Here is a 21,208-nt window from a genome sequence, read left to right on the forward strand (position 1 = left end):
AACCTAACCTCTTTTCTCTGAAATTCACTTGTACTGTCCGTACTGAACAATTAATACTTAGTTGTTTTCCAGATGCCTGGTTTTGATTTCCTTATCTAGAAAACAATCTCTAAGATTCCTTTACATACCAACAGGCAACAATATGCTAGTCTATCCTGTTTTATTCTGTTTCCTTGGGTGTTGTGTTTCCCAAGTCCACCACCCATATGCATGCCATCCACAGACCTCCAAGGTCTCTTCCACCTTCTTGCCAGGATCCAGCACCTACCTTCTCCAGGTAGGTAAAAAAAAATCACAAAACCATGTAGGGGAGGGAGGGTATTACAAAGCCATGGATCTAGTCTTCACTGTGCCCCCAAAAGTCTTCGTTCATTTCTCATTCATATTCTCCCAATAGTTTCTCATTTCTCATTCATATTCTCCCAATAGTTTCATCAAGCCTTCTCTTCTCTCATTAGCCCAAGACACCTGAGCCCCTTTCTGCAAATAATATCTCCTCCTACTTGACCCAGTACCTGTAAGTGGCCTTGAAGATCAATGGCAATTCAGAAGATCACATAAACATTGTGTTCCGGTTATTCAGTGCTACGTAACTAACTACTCCCAAACTTAGTGGTTTAAAATGGTAACATTTATTTTGCTTGTGAATCTGTCATTTGGGCAAGGTTTGGTAGAGCATCTTACCTCTGCTCCATTTGGTATCAAATGTGATGGTTCAAAACTTGAAAGACTGGAATTATCTGAAGGCTCACACAGTCACATGTCTAGTGGTTGATGTCAGCTGTCAGCTGATGCCTCAGCTGGTGGGTTGGCCAACACACCTACAAATGGTCTCTGTGTGGCTTGGCTGAGTTCCAAGGGTGAGCACTGTACAGCCTTCAGAGCCTGTGTTCTTAAACCCTGCATCATGCTACCTGTCAGCCATAGCACTACTTTGGTTCTGAACTCAATAGCACACAAATTACAACATCCTTAATAGGCATTAACTTGGCCCATGTTGGTTCCCTTTAGGAATAGGGAGCTCATTACCACATCAGGTAGCTTGTTCTAAATATTTTTGGTGTTCCAGTGGTTGGGGAGTCCTTCCTTATATGAAGTTGGAGTCCTTTTTTCCTGTAACTTCTGTTCATTAGCTCCTGGCTTTCTCTTGGGACCTCAGAGAAGAAGCCTCTTTTATACACCAGGCACTCCATTAAGTAGAGGGAGCAAAAAGTCCTCCCTGAGTTCTTTTCTGCTGGATGTTTGTCCCTTCACCTTTGATCCCTAGGGCTCCTCAGATTCCAAGTGAGTCTCACCTGGATAAGCTCTAGGTTGTTAGCACCCCTTTTAAGCACGGAGCCCAGGAATGGACACAATCCTCCCTTATTTTTTTTAAGCTTTTAAAAATGTTTATTATTTAAGACCAAAAATCCTGTGCAGGCTCCTTAGAGAGAATATGAGGAATATATAAAAATATAAAGAAAAAAAAACCCAATCACAATGCCTTTACCTATAAACAGACATTATAAACATTTTGGCTTATTTCTCCCCAGTAATTTTTAAAATATTTATTTATTTATTAAAGTATAATTGACCTAAAACACAATGATTCACTATTTTCATACATTACAAAATGATCACCACAAGTCTAGTTACCATCTGTCACCATACAAACTTATTACAATATTACTATGTTCCCCATGCTGTACTTTTCATCCCTGTGACTCATTTTGTAACTAGAAGTTTGTACCTCTTAATTTCCCTCACCTATTTCACTCATCCCTCCACCGCCCTCCCCTTTGGCAACCACCTGTTTATTCTCTGTATCTATGAGTCTGTTTCTGTTTGTTATATTTGTTTACGTATTTTGATTTTAGATTCTCTGACTTATTTTACCTAGCATAATACCCTCGAGGTCCATCCATATTGTCACAAATGGCAAGATTTCATTCTTTTTATGGTTGAGTAGTATTCCATTGTATATACATACCACATCTTCTTTATCCATTACTCTATTGATGGACTCTTAGGTTGCTTCCATATCTTGGCTATTGTAAATAATGCTGCAGTGAACATAGGGATACATATAACTTTTCAAATTAGTGTTTTTATTTTCTTTGGATAAATACCCAGGAATGGAATTGCTGGATCATGTGGTAGTTTTATTTTTAATTTTTGGGGAAACCTCCATCCTGTTTTCTATAGTGGCTGCACCAATTTACATTCCCACCAACAGTGCATGAAAGTTCCCTTTTCTCCACATCCTTGCCAACACTTGTTATTTGTTGTCTTTTTGATGATAGCCATTCTAACAGGTGTGCGGTGACACCTCATTGTGGTTTTGATTTGCATTTCTTTGATGATTAGTGTTGTTGAGCATCTTTTCGTGTGTCTGCTGACCATCTGTATGTCTTCTTTGGAAAAATGTCTGTTCAGGTCCTATACACATTTGTTTTTTTGATGTTGAGTTATATGAGTTCTTTGCATATTTGGGATATTAACCCCTTATCAGATACATCGTTTGCAAATGTCTTCTATTTTATAGGCAGTCCTCCCTTATTTGTGCATCACATTATGACATGGTAATGAATCGTGTACCTTCTGCTCCTTGCTTCTATTGCTATCTAGTGGAGCACTTAACCACAGGATGTAATTCAACTGTTCACATATTAATGCCTGGTTTTCGCAATTTTGTAAGATGCTTAAGATTGTGTAATAAACTTCTTTGCCTTTTAACAGCATCTAGGATATTGGAAGTAATTAAATAACCAGATCCTACATGTTATTTCCAGTTATGACACTTGGTGTCTGTGTAAATGAACATGTTATTTCTCAGCCTCAGCTTGCTCATTTATTAAAAAATAATACCTGCCAGACTTGTTTCATAGGATTGTTCAGTAAAGGTTCAAATGGGATAACCTTAATGAAGGCACTATTTAAACAACAAAGGACAATAATAGGTGCAGGATATTATTGCCTTTGGTATAAACTCAAAAGGAAAACCCCAATTCAGGGTGAATAAATTAAAACAAAGGGACTCATGAACTTAACCACTAATGCACTGCCTGGCAATAAAAATGGGGGCGAAAACACATCTATGACAGATATTAGAAATAGCTACTATTTCATTCCAAACATGAGATCAAAATTTTGGGGGAGAGGGGAAGTGAGAAACTGACAAGAACTTCAAGGTGTTTTGCGTATTTGTGATTACTCTTGAAAGATAAGTCGTTGCATAGATGGCAAGATTTTAGTGCTTTTGGTAGTAAAGCAACACTAGAAAAGAGGAGGGGGTAAATACCGTTGTTATCAGGTTCTTTGCATGGCAGGAGTGGGAGAAAGAATTTTAGTGGAAAAGGAAGAAAGATATTTGAAAGGCAGAACTCCTATAAAAGATTGATTGGTGAGTGAGGTACGCCCAGTCATTCCCAGTCACCCAGGCCATACATTCTGGAATCTTTTGGTATTCCTTCCTCTTCTCTCTCTTGGCTACCCATAGTCAATCATTCCCAAATCTTTGGAGTCTTCTTCTGTGGCCTCTGACCAGTGTCCCCACTTCCAGTGTCTCCCTACTCAGTGACCATGCCAGATGAAGCACAACATACATACTCTCCCACCCCCGTTGCTCAGGAATTGCCAGCATAAGGAATCACCCCTTAACCTGGCACTCAGGGCCTTGCCTCACAATCCCCAGCTACTTTCTGCCCAGGGTTCTTCAGCATAAGTCTCTGCATCAGCCAGTCACTTTGAGTCCTTTGAGTTCATGACACTCATTTCCACCTCTGCACACCTGCTCATGCTATACCTTCCAGCAGAATATCTTTTCTGCATTTTTCCCAATCAAAACCGATCTATTCTTAACACTGAGTTAAAATGCTACCTTTTCCCTAGGGCTTTCTCTGGCAACTGAAGCCCTCAAAGTTCTCTTCTGCTTATTTTGCCATGTCTTTACAATGTCATTTCATTTTATTTCACCTTGCCTTGTGGCACCCCACCAAGGCTGTAATGTTCACCAGGGCATTCATGCTCCTTTGTATTCCATGCTCAAACAATACTTATGAAAAAAATTAAAATATCTGAACAAGCAGGAAAAAGTCCTGCGTAAACTGCCTTTTCAAGAGAAAAAGTTAATTTGAGGGTAAGATGTAAAAAGTGGGAGGTGTAATGTCTAAGACATACCACTTGGCACTGCTGGGAAGTTCCCAACTGAGCCATGAACCCTATGACAGGCTGATTAATGGACACAATGAAATGCTGGAGATGAGGAGAGAGAATAATGAGTCCACAGATTTTATTTCATTTGAGCCTTCTCAAATCCCCTTTGCATATACTACCTCCTTTAAAGTGAAAGCCAAGATGTTCTGAGCGCAGAACACAGTGCAAAACAGGCACTCAAAATATTTGTTCAGTGAGTATGTAAAAACTGAGCCCTTTCAGAAAAGCAGTTAGTGAAGGTTAGGGATTACTTAGCAAAATGTTGGCAAATGCATGCACCCTGGAGCCAGGGATCACCTGAGAACCTTCTAATTATCGCAAGAGGTCTGTGATTCCCTGTGCACATCAACGTTATCCAAAGAAGGAAAAAATTAACATGTCTTGTTTCTACCTTTCTGTTTCAGTATTTTCAGAATTAATGGATACTAAAAGAACAGTTTCTATCCTATAAAGCTCCTGAAAAAAATTTAAAGTCGAAAGGAGCTTCTTGGGAAACGTCATAGACTTTGGAATAAAGGCTGTATGAAATATTGACTATCTTTACTCATCTGTTTAGGGTAATGTGAGTAAAGGAATACAAATACCAGCTATCATCTATTTGGTGTGTGCTTTGTGCCAACTTCCATGCCAAGTGCTTTACCTGTATTACTTCATCATTATCCCATTAACTTATGATCACCCTGAAGGGGAAGTATTATTATCTCCATTTTGTGGATGAGGAAATTGAGGCTGGGAAAGGCCAAGCAATTTTCCCAATGTTACATAGTAAAAATAAAGGAGACAGAACCAGGATTTGATCCCAGGTCTTAGTCAGAGGACTGTGCTCCTAACCATGATGTATTGGACAGAGCAAGAGGTCATCAGAACCAACCAATGCCCCCAAGAATTAATGGAAGTTTTCAGGGAGGACACTGGGTTTTCCACAGGAAGTGAGATGGGGCACCATTTTTCCTATCTGCCTACTGAGAGTAAAGGCTGTCTGGGAATGTTGAAGGATTTGGAGAGCCCAGGCAGCAACCATCTGTTACCATCCACCCAGTATAAAAGGCCTCCCTGTAGACCAGATACAGTCTGAGGAAAAAAGACTGAGGTTGAAGCTCATTTGGAAGCCTCCTTGTAGACCCTGCTCTTTGTGCCAGGACAAGTGGCTTTTCTGCTGACAACATATGTGATCACTCTAGTTCAGAAAAATACCCAACACTTGTACTTTTTCTCTAAAGTTTCCCATGACCTAGAGAAAAATTCTTTTCAGCCCCATTTCCCTTCCTTTCTCAGAGATCAAAGAGACGTGTTGGTGATGAAGTGCAGCTTTTTAGTTTAGCAAAACTTTTTTTATGGATTTCTATTTGCTTGATTTCTAGCTCCCCTTGCAGAGACAACTTCCACTAGATGACCAAGTGCTCACCGGGGAAAACTAGACCTGAAGGCAGAGTTACACCTTTTCCTCTTTTGTTCTCTTTTGCTCGTTTTCTTTCCTCATAGTGTCTCCCAATCTTGTAGTCATCAGCAGAAATCACACTCCTCCCCCTAATGCTGCCTACTCCTGGGAGTCAGTGGGCTGAGAGAATGGTGGGGTAGGCCTTTTCTACACTTACAAACCACACCCACGAGCCATGTGGATTTCCTGTGGAGCTGGCCAAAATTTAGGGCACTTATTTAGCATTCAACCTATTCACAACACCAAGACTCAAGAAGTCAACCAATTCCACCTCTCCCTCTCCGCCCCAAGTGCCCTGTTAGTACATTTTACTGAAAAAGAGCCAAAGAACTAACTCAGGTGGCCATTCTAAACTACTCCAGTACCTCCAAAGCACACCTGGCTGGTGTTTATTTACTATTGTTCTTTTAAAAATGTATCTAGGAAGCCAATATCCTCCTTTAATCCAGTAATGTCAGTTTGGGTCATGTTTGCTATGTGCCATGTGGGCAGCAAGAACGTGACCCAAGACATGAACCATGTATGACTATTTACCTTATGTTGCTGCAGGTCTTCTTGGAAATAGGTAAGGAATATATTTTGAATGAAAAGTATTCTTCAGTAGATAATTTGTCATTAAATGATGTAAATATTCATAAAACAGAAGTCAGCATTAAAAGGTCATATCTGTGGCAACACTTATATTTTAAATAAACTGAGTTGTATTATGTGTAGGTGGGTGAGTGTATATGTATACACACACCCACCCACCCACATATATATATAGATATATATATGTTATAAATAATCTCATTTAGTCCCAATAATAACCTAAGGGGGAGGAAAACTCTGCTGTTTTCATCTAAAGAAAACTTAGGTCAAAGAAAGTAAGTAATTTGCCTGAGGACTATAGCTAGTGAGAAGATCGTTTTGAACCTAAAATTAACATTTCCGTCCAAAGTTCATGTTCCTTCACTTACATAAACAGCCCTCAAGTGTACCTGAGCCAAATAAGTCATATGTCCAGATTTGTACTTCAGAAGCCTGTCTTTCAAAAAATCAAATCGTGGGAAATGAAGATCTCCAAATCTGCAAATACCTCTCACTGGGACTTGGCATTCACTTTTCTTCTTCCATTCCTCCCTGTTCATGTACATTCAAAAATTCTAAGTGCCATGTACAGTGCCCGGTGTTACAGGGATGCAAAAAACCAGACACAGGGCCTCCAAAGTTCACAGACCAGTAGGAGAGGTAGGAGCTGGGAACTGGTAAGAATCACAAGAACAGTATGAAGTGATTCCCTGTCGTTTTATGTTATAATCCTGTTATTCATGAATGGTTTAAGTATTTATGCCTAGGGAAAGTGTGCATGGGGATGTGGTTTTATAATTCAACCTTACTAACTAGGTGATGGAAATTTTGACATTTAAGTCTCCCCAAATTCTTGAATTACTTGATTAATACCCAAAATTATTGAGCCACCTGACAATACTATTAAATCCAAGATATATTAATATATCACATGAGTGTATAACAGATTGGCCTCATGAGGAACTTGACTACGATAATATAAGATCAAGATTTATCTTCTGATATTGCCAGAAATAAAATTGTTTTCACCCTATTGCCTCAACCAATTTTACCAGGGGGTAGGATGGGAAAAGGAAAGGACCACAATCTTGCATGTAGGACTTAGATTTCTAATAGACAGGCATCCTGTAAACAGACGATATCGGACAGTAGCCCTCACAATCTCTCCATTTGCGCTTTTCTGGTGAGAATAATTTGTCTTTGTAGAATGTGGTTAAGGACACCTTCAGGGCAGAGTCACAAACTGGTGGTCCATGGCTAAAGACAGCCTATGAGTAGGATTGACTCAAAGATGTGTTTTGTTTGGCCCACATGGTGATTTTTTCTAATTTTAGAAATTGTTACCAGTATTTAAAATTAGAAAAATTGGGCTTCCCTGGTGGCACAGTGGTTAAGAATCCGCCTGCCAATGCAGGGGACACAGGTTCGAGCCCTGGTCCGGGAAGATCCCACATTCCGTGGAGCAACTAAGCCCGTGCACCACAACTACTGAGCCTGTGCTCTAGAGCCCACGAGTCACAACTACTGAAGCCGGCGCGCCTAGAGCCCGTGCTCCACAACAAGAGAAGCCGCTGCAGTGAGAAGCCCGCGCACCGCAGCGAAGAGTAGCCCCTGCTCGCCACAACTAGAGAAAGCCCGCGCGCAGCAACAAAGACCCAACACAGCCAAAAATAAATAAATAAATATACTAAAAAAATAGAAAAATTACACATAGAACTCTGGATTACTCACCATTCTCGAAAAACTGGAATATCTGATAAAGCCTTACCCCATTCCCGCTTAGCCACAGTGGAGATGGCCTGGGTGGCAGCTGCCCCCCCGAGACATAGCATACACTGTCCACTTCCTCCCTAACTCCACCATGCCCATGTCACTCAGATATCTTACCTGACTGGTCTCAATAAGCTTTGGGGCTATTGAGTACCATCTTAAGTCCTAGAAAGTGAAACCCATTTAGATTTTGGGGCCAGTGACTTCCTGGCCCCACAGATACCATGGGGATAACCTACCTGGGCTGAGACGCAGGACAGCCTCCCAGTTCCTGGAGGAAGGATTGTTGGCTACCTTCAAATGAAGGAATAACTACGGGCAAAGCTTTATCTAGGGAGGTAGTAACAGGGAGACCGAAAATACAGTCCTATTCTTGAGAAGAAAATCATTTTGGGGCCTGCCACAGGCTCTCCTCTCCCTGTAAGTGTTGTGTCTTTTGTAACTGGAGAGGAAGAACAAATCCAAACCTGTCAGTACACTGGTCTCTGCAAACCTTGTCCCTCCGGCCGGTGCTGTAGGTATGTGTTACCAGAAGTCCCACCTCCTACTCCATCTGTCTATATATACCTATTTAGTTTATGTAACTGTGTCCATTGGAACATGTAATGATAATAGTAACAACAAGAACAACAATAACAAATACTATTTATTGAGTATAATAGCATACATTAGCCCATTAATCCTCACAAAGACCCTATGAGTCAGGTCCTCTTAACTGTCTCCGCTTTACATATCAGGAAACAAAGCTTAGAGAGGTTAAGAGGTCAAGAGAATTCCTCACATACACACAGGCAGTAAGTGATAAAGCCCAGGTTTGATTGCACATAATTTTGGCCGCTGGGTGGATGAATGAGCAAACATTTACAGCATGTATACCGTGGGCCAAGCATGCTCACTTCTATTACTTCCGTTATTCCTCCCAACACTTAATCCTCATTTAAAAAGTGAAAGACTGGATGGCTTAACAAAAAATCCTATAGCTAATAAGTGGCAGAATCTGAATCGGGAGCCAGGTTCTCTGATTCCCAGTCCTGTGTTTCTCCTGAGACAACTTCTGTTACCTTGTTGGGGCTACTTGGTTTCTTTATTAGGACAGAATGCCTCTTCAGGCACGGCTTTCCAGTCAGTTAGTTTTCCAACTGGAAAATAAAACTTTCTCAGTCATAACAAAAATGGTCACAAAGAACCAAGACTGAAATCTGGACATTCCAGTTAAAAATAAAGTATTGGGTGGCATGTAGCCTGAGATAATATCAGAATGCGATCAGTCACCTCTCAAGAACCAGCTGTACTTCAAAAGAGATGATATTAAGGCAGGTTCATCAAAAGAGAGGAATCTGAGATTTGAGAAACAGGTGAATGGGCAAATGGCCAATTTTATAGGTCTCCAAGTAGAAAAGAGTACCAAGAACCAACACAGACCTCAGAAATGAGAGATGACTGAACTCCACTATTTCCACTAGGCTGAAAAGAATAGTGCTCTCCTTTTCTGATCTACACCAGGCATTCATTCCTCCCTCAGCTCATCCCAAATAATGCTAGCTTGGACAAGAGCTTGATCATGATCCCAGGGCCAGAATAAGAAACTAATTATTGATTAAGGTGTGTGTGTTCATATCAGGATAACCATGGGGCTGAGTGTGCTGGGTGTGGATGGGGGGTTGCTGAGGACAATTCTCTCTTTATTCAGAGTGGCCCAACAAAGTCAAGTATACCTCGGGTCACTCTCAATCTGGAAGATCACTGAAGATGGAGGAGTTTTGGGCACTGATTTGTTTCTTAGGTTCATTCCAGGGCTTGCATTTCCCAAAGTGTGTTCCACAGTTTATCAGTTCTGTGAGGTGCTCCTCAAAAAAAGTGGTTTGTGGTCAAGTAAGTCTGGGGACAACTGTATATTCTAGTCCCCTCTTAGAAATTTACAGTGAAGATTAAAGGCTCTGATAACTCCTACAATTAAGAAAACTACTTAGCTTGTTTTAACCCAATGTTTCCAAAGCATATCTGGGAAGGACAGCATATTTTCTTTCATGTAGTTCTTGTTTGCATTTCACAGAAATAGTGTTCTTCAGAACACAGTTTGAGCATCTCCCTAAATCACTTGGAAGGGATAAATTCTGCTGAGTGAGCTCTTTTGTGGGGAGCAGAGAGGTGAAGAAAATATACATGAACATTAAAAAATTTTCAGTTACAAAGGGTATGTGATAAAATATAAGAATTCGTGGGACTTCCCTGGTGGTCCAGTGGGTAAGACTCCATGCTCCCAATGCAGGGCGCCCGGGTTTGATCCCTGGTCTGGGAACTAGATCCCACATGCATGCTGCAAATAAAAGTTCGCATGCTGCAACTAAGAGTACACATGCCGCAACTAAAAATCTCACATGCCGCAACTAAAGATCCTGCATGCTGCAACAAAGATCCCACGTGCCGCAACTAAGACACAGCACAGCCAAAATAAATAAATAAATAAATATTAAAAAAAAAAAGAATCCGTGTCCTTCTCACCCCAGATTTCATATTTTATCCTCTGTAGGTAACTAATATCAATACTTTCTGGTGTATTCTGTTAAACGTGTGTATATGTGTGTGTGTTTATACAAATGGGAGTATTTATACATACCATTTTCTGCCTGCTTTTTCACTTTAAAAGCTTAGCGAGTCTTTCTATATCAGCATTTAAAGGTTGGCCCCATTATCTTTAATGGCTGCATAAGAGTCCATTGCAGCAATGCACCCCCATTTCTTTAACCAATTACCTGTTGATAGAGGCATAGGTTTTGAGGGGAGGTTTCCTGCTAAGAAAGTTTTACACAGGGTCTAAGCCATGTGGGCCAATTCTAGGATGAGAGGGACTAAGCCCTTGGGTCCTTTTTGGTCTTTGCTGACCATCCCAGACCTGTACCTTAGAGCATATCAGCCAATCTATCAAGATGGCTGAGGGGGGGCGGTGCATATTTTGCTGGCATATTTTCTTTTAAAGCATTTGCTTTGCTTTCCAGGGTCAGTGAATGTAGCAGTACTACCTCAGATGTGAAATAAGGTGCCCACTAGATGCATGGAGTCACTGCTGGGCTCTTTCAGCATCTTGATATGTTCTGTGGGTTGTCTCACTCTGTGAGGCTTCCCTTCCTCAGAGGCCTCACTTTATGCCATATCTACATCACAAGGCTGATGAGTAAGGAGGAGCCAGCTTCTGCTTTCATCCCATGTTCTCCTTTCTTGTCAAGTAATGAGAACATGTTGCAGAAAACTTGGTCATTAAAGAAAAACTAAGCAACTCCACTTCTGGAAAGTACAAAACAAAAATACTTCCCCTTTGAAAGTAATGAAAATAGCAAGTTTTCTGGGTCAAAATTAAAACTCAGGGATCACAAGCACAGTTTTGTTTGGCAGAATCAAATTTGGCTTTATGAGTCTGCAGCCCTTAGATCAGTGACTCAGAACAGACTTTTCTCCCCAGGTTCTTTGGAACTCTGAAATTTCCCAAGTTAGTCTGGCCCTTCATGTTCACTGATGATAAGGGGAAGCCCGCAGGAAAATCCTTCTTCAGCCAATACTGACTCAGGGTCTCAGGACTTGAAGAGGATCAGCCTCATTTAGAGAAAGCATGGGGTTTCCTAGTCACTCATGGTCACACATCCCATGTGGGAGAAAGGGAGCAGAGAGCTGTTCTTTAGAGTGAGTGCTCTTCACCACCACACCCACATTCTTCAGTCTTCTTTTTTGTCAGTTTTCCACCTCACAGTCATCATTTCTGGTTGGTGATATACCTGGACACCCTAGCAAAAGCAAATGCAAACCTGTTCTGGAAGAGCAACTCCACAGTTCAGACCGTACAGATTTCCCACACTGAATAATAAACCTTCCTGAAGAGCTTACAATACAAATTTACAAAACACTAAAGGAAATGATCCTTTGTGAATGAGACAGTGGATAAAATAAGCAGGATGATTAGCAACTCCAAAACTTGAGATGATGGAAATAAAATATCATAAAATATTGTAAATATGTTAGGCTTTAGTAAGTTAAACAGATTAAAAATAAACACATAAGGAGGGAAAAGAAAAGCAATTAAGTACAAGAACCAAATAGAACCTCTAGAAATGAAAACATATTAATGAAACTGAAGACTTAATGAATGTATTAAACAGAAGACTAGATATAACTGAATAGGAAATTAGTGAATCAGAAGACAGATTTGAGAACACTACAGAAAATTCATCATAGAGAGGTTGAGATAGATTTATGAAAAAATGGTTAAGAGACATATAGAAAAAAGTGAGACGGTCAAGCATATATACAAATATAATAGGAATTCTAAAAGGAGAAAACAGTCTGGAGGAGAGGAAAGGTGATAAGCTGAGAATTTTCTAGAATTGGTGAAAATTGCAAATCTTTACATTGAAGATGAACAATGAATCCTGAGCACTACAAAGATTCATTCCTAGTCATAGTGAAGTTTCAGGAAAAGAAAGAAACTTGTAATAGTAGGCAGAGAAATGCAGATTATTAAGGACAAAAATTAGACCAGTAACAGACTTGTCAATAGCAATAATAAAGACATTGGGATGACACCTGCAAAATGATAAACAAAACCAATCATCAACCTAAAATTTATCAACTAATTTATCATTGAACCTTGAGAATGAAGTAAAGACATAGGCAAACAAAGACTGAGAAAGTTTATCCCTCACACACCCTTCCTGAAAAATTTCCTTAAGAAAGTTTATTTTATTGCACAAAGAAAATTGCACCTGAAAGAAAGTAATGAATGGATGCAGTAATGATTAGCAAGTAAACCGGTAAATGATAGTAAATTTAAATAAGTATTCACTCTTAAAAACACTAATATTAAGAAAAATGAGAGTAGAATATTGATAACAATGGCATAAGATGGAGTGGTTGATTACAATGAGACTTTTAAAAAGTTTTTATGTTCAGAAGGAAAGAGATATAAATTCACTTTAAAGTTTGTGAATGCAATAATACATTTTTTTTAAATGTAAGGATAAGTACTTAAAGAATAGTGTAAGCTGAGGAGAAAAGGGAGAAACAAAGAAAGCTGATCAACTCAATGGGAGAATACAAGAAAGGTCAAAGCAGAAACTGCTAAGTGGAAAACAAAGAAACCTCATTAAAAATTAAAGGGCATCACCACAGGTACAGAAGAGATTTTTAAAAGCTGTAAGCAAATACTATGAAAAATCATCTCAAAATTACTGCTTTCACTATATTAATTTTGAAAGTATTAACAATTTTGAAAAACTACATTTGAAAACAGAAATGAAGTACAGTTCCCTAGGAAAAAAATAAATTGCCAAAATGGAATTAAGAATAGAAAATCTAAATGAGACATAGCTTTAGGGAAACCTTCTCTCACACATCTCTCTCTCTTTTTCTCTCTCTTTCTCCCTTTTTCAGTTCACATGCTAAGTAATCTTTAAGAAACAGATAATCCTCATTTCATACAAAATGTTCCAGAAAACATAAAAAGAGGGAAAAATTCCAAAACATTTTATGAAGCTAATATAACCTTGGTAATAAAACTAGACAAGGGCAATATAATAAATGAAATTATAGTCCAGATCCTTAGTAAGGCACTGCAAACTAAATGCTGCATGAGTAGGTGGGAATTAATCTCAGGACTGTAATGATTTAACCCAAAAATATTTATCAATGTAATTTTCTTTATCAACAGATAAGAAAAGAAGCCCTTGTGCTTATTTTAATAGATGTAGAAAGGTATTTTTAAAAAATTCAACAATCTTTCCTAATGAGAGTTTTAGTAAATGAGGAACAGACAGGACTTTCCTTTCTCAAATCAAGAATGTCTACCAAAAACCTACAGAAACTATCATGTTTCATGGTAAAATACCAGAAGCAGATTTTTGAAAGTTGGGAATAGAACAAGAATGCCGCAATTATAGCTTCTAATAACATTGAACGAGAGGTTTTAACCACTATAATAAGATAAGAAGAAATTAACAATTTAAGGACTAAAATGAAAGAAAATAAAAGCTCTCATATTCTCAGAAAAAAAGTATTATCTGTGTCAGCAGTCCAATAGTACATTTTTCAATGAGAGAAAAGTGCCTCATCTGTGTTGTCCAATATGGTAGTCAGTAGTCATATATGGCTCTTGAGCACATGAAGTGGAACTAGGAAGACTGAGGAACTAAATTTTTTATTTTATTTAAGATTAATTTTAAGTAGCCACATATGGCTAGTGGCACTCAAATTTGATGGCCTTGATCTATACAGAATAGCCAAGATAATCTATAAACTTATTTGAATTAATAAGAGAATTACCAAATTTGCTGAATGTAAAATCAATATACAAAAATCAATATTGTTCTTAAACCCTAGTAATAACCAATGAGAAAATATAATTTTTAAAAGGTACTATTTACAATAGTGATAATAACCATAAAGTAGCTAAGAATATATCAAACAAAAATATATATGACTAATACCAAGTAAATTATAAAACTCTGGAAAGAAATATAAAAGCAGACCTATGAATGAGGAACTATTCATGGGTGAGAAGATTCAATATTTTAAAATGTCAGTTCTATCCAGAATACTATAAATTCAATGCAATTCCAGTCAATTAATCTTTTATTTGAGATTAATTTCCAGAGGAGAAAAATCTTAAGGTTCAGTAAACATGAAAAGATCAACTGCACTAGGAATTCATTAAAACTGCTAGTGAACTTCTATTTCCTACATATCAAATGGGCAAAAATATAAAAGTTGGATCGTATCAAGGGTTGGTGAATGTATGGAGATGGGGACTCTTATGTTGCTGCCTGTAGTATAAATTTGAAACCACTTTGGAGAGCAATGTTACAATGCACATAAAGGAGAAGACAGACATGTCCTAAGCCACAAAACTCACTTCTAAGGATGTACTCAAGAGGAACTCATGTACCAGGAGACCTGTACAGGATGTTCATAACAGCAGGGTTGGTAATTGCAGCACATTGCAAACAACATAACAGTTCACGAGGTGAATGGATATATACACCTGCCGTACTACACAACAGTTAAAATGAATTACCTACATCTACATGTCCCCAAGTAGATTAATCTCAAAAAACATCTTTGACATTTGTATACCTTCAAATTGTAGAAGGTATACAAGTTATGAAGCCACGCATGTAAGTTTGTAAAACATCCGAAACAGTAGCATAGATTGTCATGGGCGGCAGTAATAAAAGTTCAAAAGCATGCACACGAATGAAGAGAAACCAGAGAGGTTTGATTCTAAATCCAGCTCCACCACACATTTGCCTGTGGGCAAGATGTTCCATCATACTAAGACTTAATTTCCTCACCTGTAAAATAAGAACAATTTCCTTATCTCACTAGATTTTTCCAAGATTAAATTGAGTGTTAATGCTCTTCACCATCTTTTGTCCTCATCACGTAACTGTATTTGGAGTGAGAGAACCTTCCACTGCAGGCCCCTCTACACTCCATTGAAGGCACAGGGCAAGAACCCACATAAGAGCTCGTGTTTGGTTCTTACACAGTTCACATTTAGAACCTTGGACTTTCTTAATGTGACAGAACACCCAGATGCAGAAGTACAGATCCATGAAAGGCAGAGTACTGGACATAAATCGTAAGTAAATAAAAGAAGCAGGTAGGGTTGGCCATGGATGTTCTCTCTGATGTCCTGCTGTGGTAGAAAGAGCATTTGACAGAATTCTGTGAGCAAGCGTGTGGGTCTCTGTTTCCTCATCTGAAATATGCAGGGGCCAGATGAAAGAGACTACTTCATCCCAGTGTGTGAGGGCCCAAGGACAGAGCATCCCTCCACGGCTCTGGCAGACAAACCATCCGAGACCAGCAGAGGCTTCTGGCCTATCATCAGTCAGCAAACCTACAGCTCTAGCTCCGTGGGACCCTCAGTCATGGACGTCCCAGGGTTGGAGTGGGGCACAGCTTTGCAAAGCCATAAGCTGGAACCAAGCAGATAGAAGACAGAGAGTGGGCAGGGGGCTGTCAAGACAGAAAGTGAGAGAGAAGAGTTCCCAAGTCTCTCGAGGGCCACTTCCCTTTAGGTCCTTTGCTCTGAGTCACAGACTGGTCTCATGGAGTATCTAGAAAATAGAAGTATTACGGGAAAAGCACAGTGCTTTCCATGGCCAACGTGTTCATTAGAGCCATGAAGAGATGGCTGAACCACCTCAGAATCCTGGTGTTACAGGAGGTTTGAACGTGTTTGTAGGTGGTGAAGAGGTCCAAAAACTTCATGCTAATAGATCTTCTGTAAAATTTTCCTGTCATGATTGTGTCTGTTCTATATAATAATCTTCTGATACTCTACTGTCTAATGTATTTTAGGCTATAATATTAGTAAAGTTCTCTTGGACTTTCACATGAAATGAGTTAATTTTCATTAAATACTGGTATATTAGGAATGACTGAAGTCAAGATATCAAGCCTAGCTCTTGTGTTCATGGGCTGGGTGACCTTGGGTGAACCTCTTGATTGTGTTACATCTGTTTTCCCATCTGCCGAAACGGAGTTGATCACCTCTCTCTCTCTCTCTCTCTATCTATCTATCTATCTATCTATCTATCTATCTATCTATCTATCTATCTATCTATCTATCTATCTGTCTATATATCCAAGGAGAGTTATAAAAGTAAGCAAGAGTCCAGATGAAAAAACACTCTATGCCTCTTAGAGGAAAAGCACAGTGGAAAGCCAAGGCCATGTACGTGCATGAGGCATGACAGCTGGGCTCCATATTGACTCCTAGGACACGTGACTGCATCAGCCCATGCCTCAGCTTCCCCATCAATGAGATGGGCCGAGAACATTCACCTCACTCTTATCTCATAGTTGTCCTACCAGTCTTTGGGAACTCCAGATAAATAATGTAGTAGACCAGAGTTGTCTTGAATTACACCTTGCAAAGCAGACTTATTTTAAGAACTGGCTAATTTTAAGAACTCTAAATGCTAACCATATATTGTTTGCTTTTTCTTTAACATCTTTATTGGAGTATAATTGCTTTACAATGTTGTGTTAGTTTCTGCTGTATAACAAAGTGAATCATCTATATGTATACATATATCCCCATATCCCCTCCCTCTTGCATCTGCCTCCCAGCCTCCCTATCCCACCCCTCTAGGTGGACACAAAGCACCGAGCTGATCTCCCTGTGCTATGCGGCTGCTTCCCACTAACTATCTATTTTACATTTGGTGGTGTATATTTGTCAGCGCTACTCTCTCACTTCGTCCCAGCTTACCCTATATTCTTTTGTTTCAAAAGCTCCCTAATATGGAATAGACCTATTCCAAGATCTGAGGACACTTTGTAACAATCATTTTAAAGCCCCAGAATTTCTATAGCCAGCATATCTGAAAACCCTTCCAGAAACAGAGTGACAAACTTGGTGACTCTGTGAAAGAGAGAAGTTTGGTCATAAAGTCATGAAGGTAGGATCAGATGTGGGAAACATGGTGGGGTCTGAAATTTCTCCATCCATCTCATTTCCTCCCTCCCTCCTGCAATGCCCACTCCCCTCTGCCCTCCATATCCTGTGTCCCAGGCCTCTGCCCTTTCTATTTCTCTTCAGGGCACAGATCAAAGGTATTACTTTTAGCAAAAGTACTTGCATTATTTCATTCTTAGATATGCCAAAAGATAGGTTGTCTAATGTACAAGCTTGATGGGGTGAGAAAAAAAATGTAGGATCTTTCACAATACACAAGTAGATGCTACCCACTCATAAGTCCAGACCTGGAAGGATGCCCTTCCACCACAAGAGGAAATATGGCTGCTTGCTGGGCTGTTCACCTCAGCATCCTCAATAGGATGAGCTCTGTATCAAAGAATCCTGAGGGCTTCCCTGGTGGCGCAGTGGTTGAGAATCTGCCTGCCAATGCAGGGGACACGGGTTCGAGCCCTGGTCTGGGAAGATCCCACATGCCGCGGAGCAGCTGGGCCTGTGAGCCACAATTACTGAGCCTGCGCGTCTGGAGCCTGTGCTCCGCAACGAGAGAGGCCGCGATAGTGAGAGGCCCGCGCAACGCGATGAAGAGTGGCCCCCGCTTGCCGCAACTGGAGAAAGCCCTCGCACAGAAACAAGACCCAACACAGTCTTGTTTGCGATTTTCCAACACAGCCATAAATAAATAAATAAATAAAATTAAAAAAAAAAAAAAAAAGAATCCTGAAATGTTTGGAGAGAGAAGAGGGTACACAAAAAAGCGACGAGTGAACATAGCTCCTTCGAAAAATGATGAGAGATCTTGGGAAGTTCAGCCCCTAAAAGGAATTATTTAATTCAACACACATTGACGGGGTCCCATATATGTATGGGCAGAGTTCCGTAGTCCGTGCTAGGGAAAGGCATGGGCACGATGCCCAGGAGGGGACAAAGCAGCTGTTTTTAAATACTACAAAGACGCTCAAGTAAAAGCAGAAGGATCGAGGGGTAAGGGAGCTAGCATGTAATGAGCATCCTATGTCAGGAATTTTACATGTAGTGGATATTTAATCTGCAACTTGAAACCCGCACACCATGGGCCCACGTGCAGGGGGCTGAGAAGTGTGTTTTCTGCCTTCACCTCAAACCCTCCACCTGAGTTGAGTAGTCTTTTCTGCTTAGGGGCGCAACTAATGGTCTGGTCTCATCAGGTGCTCATCAATTAAACTCCCATGCCCACAGTACTAACTCAAGTGCTAACTCAAGGCTCCAATCTATGGAAATATTAAAGCAGAGTCTGATTTACTATCTATCAAGGACATTGCCAAAGGAATTCCAGCAATGGGTGGAAGTACGTGGAAAGCGTAGCCTCTAGAATTAGAAAGAATCCCAGTTCACTGCTTTCCCGGTTTTGGCCAGTTACTTCATCTGTTTGAGCCCTCACTTCTCCAACTGTTTATGGGTGATAATAAAGTCTTCGTAATGCAGCTATCATAAGGATTAAACAAATGTAAGTAAAAAAGCTAACAAATGGTAGGTACTTAACACATACTCCCTACCTTTGAGGCTCAACGCTTCTAAACCTCTTCTCTGTGATGGGGAAGATGCATTGCAAACTTTCTCCCTGGCACTAGCAAAGGCATAAAGGCCTACCTATCCCAATGTCTAAAAGGCCAAATTAGAGCTAGTTTTTTAGCTTATGACTTAATTATTGTTGTTTTTAGTTGTAGTCTACAGAGAATTTTTCATGGACTTGCTCTTTCCTTAGTGCTACCAGTAGCCCTTATTAGTCATTTATACCACAGTGTGAATGAGCTTGAGATGCTTCCCTTAAGAGCAGTTTTCGAGAAGAGGGAGGCAAATGGCATCAGACTCCCAGTGTCTGGGGGAAAACTAATTTTACATATGAAAGACCAGTGAGTCCTGCATGTACTCTGTCATCTTTTCAGTGCTCCCTTTGCTCCATGCCCTATCAACATGCAAAGCTTTTTACTAGAGAAAGTAAGGCAAAATGCACATTTTCTAATAAAGCAGAAACAATTACTTTGAATAACCTTTGAGAAAAACCATGTAGATTTATTAAAAATTAAAATTTTAATTTACATGTATATTAAAAATTGTGTTTTTGCAGAAGTTTCTTGTTTACACATCCCCACAAGCCTCAACAAAATTGAAGATTATACTCACCATGAAAGATTTCATCAGGGTTTGTTTTAGAACAGTATAAATAGAAATCAAACCTTTCAGGAAATTATTGGCTTTAGCCAGAAGATACAAAGTTTAACTTTTCAGCATACAGTATTAAGATATTATTTCTTTAGCTCCCACCTTGAATAGTAGGGGAAGACACAATACTCTTTGCATGAGTAGAATAGTGAATGGCTAAAAGCCACTTTCCTTTACTTAACTCAGACAGAATGGGATCATGAAATAGGTTCTTGTTAAGAAATAAGGTTTTAACTTTTTTGGTTACAAAATACATAGATGTTTAGTTCACTTCCTCTTCTGTATTGTTTGCAGAGCACTTAGAATTATAACTGAATTTGCCTCACTTCTGTGTACCACAGGTCACCTTGAGGATGGAAGTTAGGCCCGGGGCAACAACCACTCTCCCCTTTGGGACCAAATTGTCAAGTAACATGACCCCAGGGTTTCTGTCTCCCTGAGGGCGATTTTCCAGTAAAGAGTGATGAGAATCAGAAGAATCTTGGACTTTTATTTTCTCTCTCTTTTCCTTCCAATGCCCTTCTCCCCCACACTACCCCTGCCTAACAAGTCACCATAGATGAGAGGTGAGGATGGTCAAGAGGGAATGTAGGAAATTGTCCATAACACCTTGAAAATACTTGAACAAATCAGGTACAAAGAGGTTTTCAGAGACCAGAAAACGTATTGCTCTCTCTTATTTTACACTAGTTCCATTTTTTGAATTCACATTTGTTTCTCAGTGTTGGCTTAGTCTCCTAAAGTATTATGTATTTACCCAATGCAAAGAACTTTAAAAAAAAATTAGGTATAATTAGCATATAACAATTTGTTTCAGGTGTACAACATACTAATTCAATATTTGTTTATATAATGAAATGAACACCACAATAAGTCTAGTTAATATCCATCACCATACATAGTTACACATTTTTTTGTCTTGTGATGAGGACTTTTAAGATATACTCTCTTAGCAATTTTCATATATGTAATATGATATTATTAACTGTAGTCACCATGCTGTACATTACCAAAGAACTTTTAATGTACAAAGTTTATGGACAAAAATAACTTTTTGTTATTTTTTTATAACAGAAATCAGAAAATACTCACAATCATTATAAATGTGCCCAAGAACTCGGAGAGCATTTCTTTAGCTAAGCTGCTCTTCAAGACCAGCCTCTGCTTCAAGCTTTTTTTCTTTTGTTCCATCTCAGGCTGCATCTTGGGGCTTCTACAAGGACCACTCTTTTCACCAATACCTGCTTCTTCTGGTCCCTACTTCACTGGCACATGGAAGTTTTAACAACTGCTCACAGATTCCTGGAGATGCCTAATTAGGTAATATGGCTGTACAAATCCAGTCCCAATTAGAGCCTGTGGCTTAATCCTCTTCTGGTGAAATTGTCATTCCCTGTTTGCTGCTGTTTATTTGAAATGGCGTATTAGAACCTGAAATCCTGAAAACAGTCCTTTTTGTACCTGATGGATTAATCATTACCTTTATTTTCAAGGTATTTTTTTTTCTCTGTTGGGTTTTTTTTCAAGAGATGAGAAGAGAGATGTTTTGGTTGCGTTGCCAA

At 39.5% G+C, this 21,208-nt stretch overlaps 1 protein-coding gene across 2 annotated transcripts in view; it reads right to left on the reverse strand.

The window, feature by feature from the left end:
• The window catches only part of AQP9 (aquaporin 9), a 37,197-nt gene extending 16,348 nt beyond the window's left edge, over positions 1 to 20,849 (reverse strand). For both annotated transcript variants that reach the window (XM_061182076.1, XM_061182077.1), the window contains exon 1: positions 20,739 to 20,849. In XM_061182076.1, the coding sequence (XP_061038059.1) occupies positions 20,739 to 20,849 (111 nt within the window). The remainder of the gene's footprint in view (positions 1 to 20,738) is intronic.
• Between the last annotated feature and the right edge of the window lie 359 nt (positions 20,850 to 21,208).

Source organism: Eubalaena glacialis, chromosome 2, assembly GCF_028564815.1.
Source record: "Eubalaena glacialis isolate mEubGla1 chromosome 2, mEubGla1.1.hap2.+ XY, whole genome shotgun sequence".
In the NCBI taxonomy this organism is placed as follows: domain Eukaryota; kingdom Metazoa; phylum Chordata; class Mammalia; order Artiodactyla; family Balaenidae; genus Eubalaena; species Eubalaena glacialis.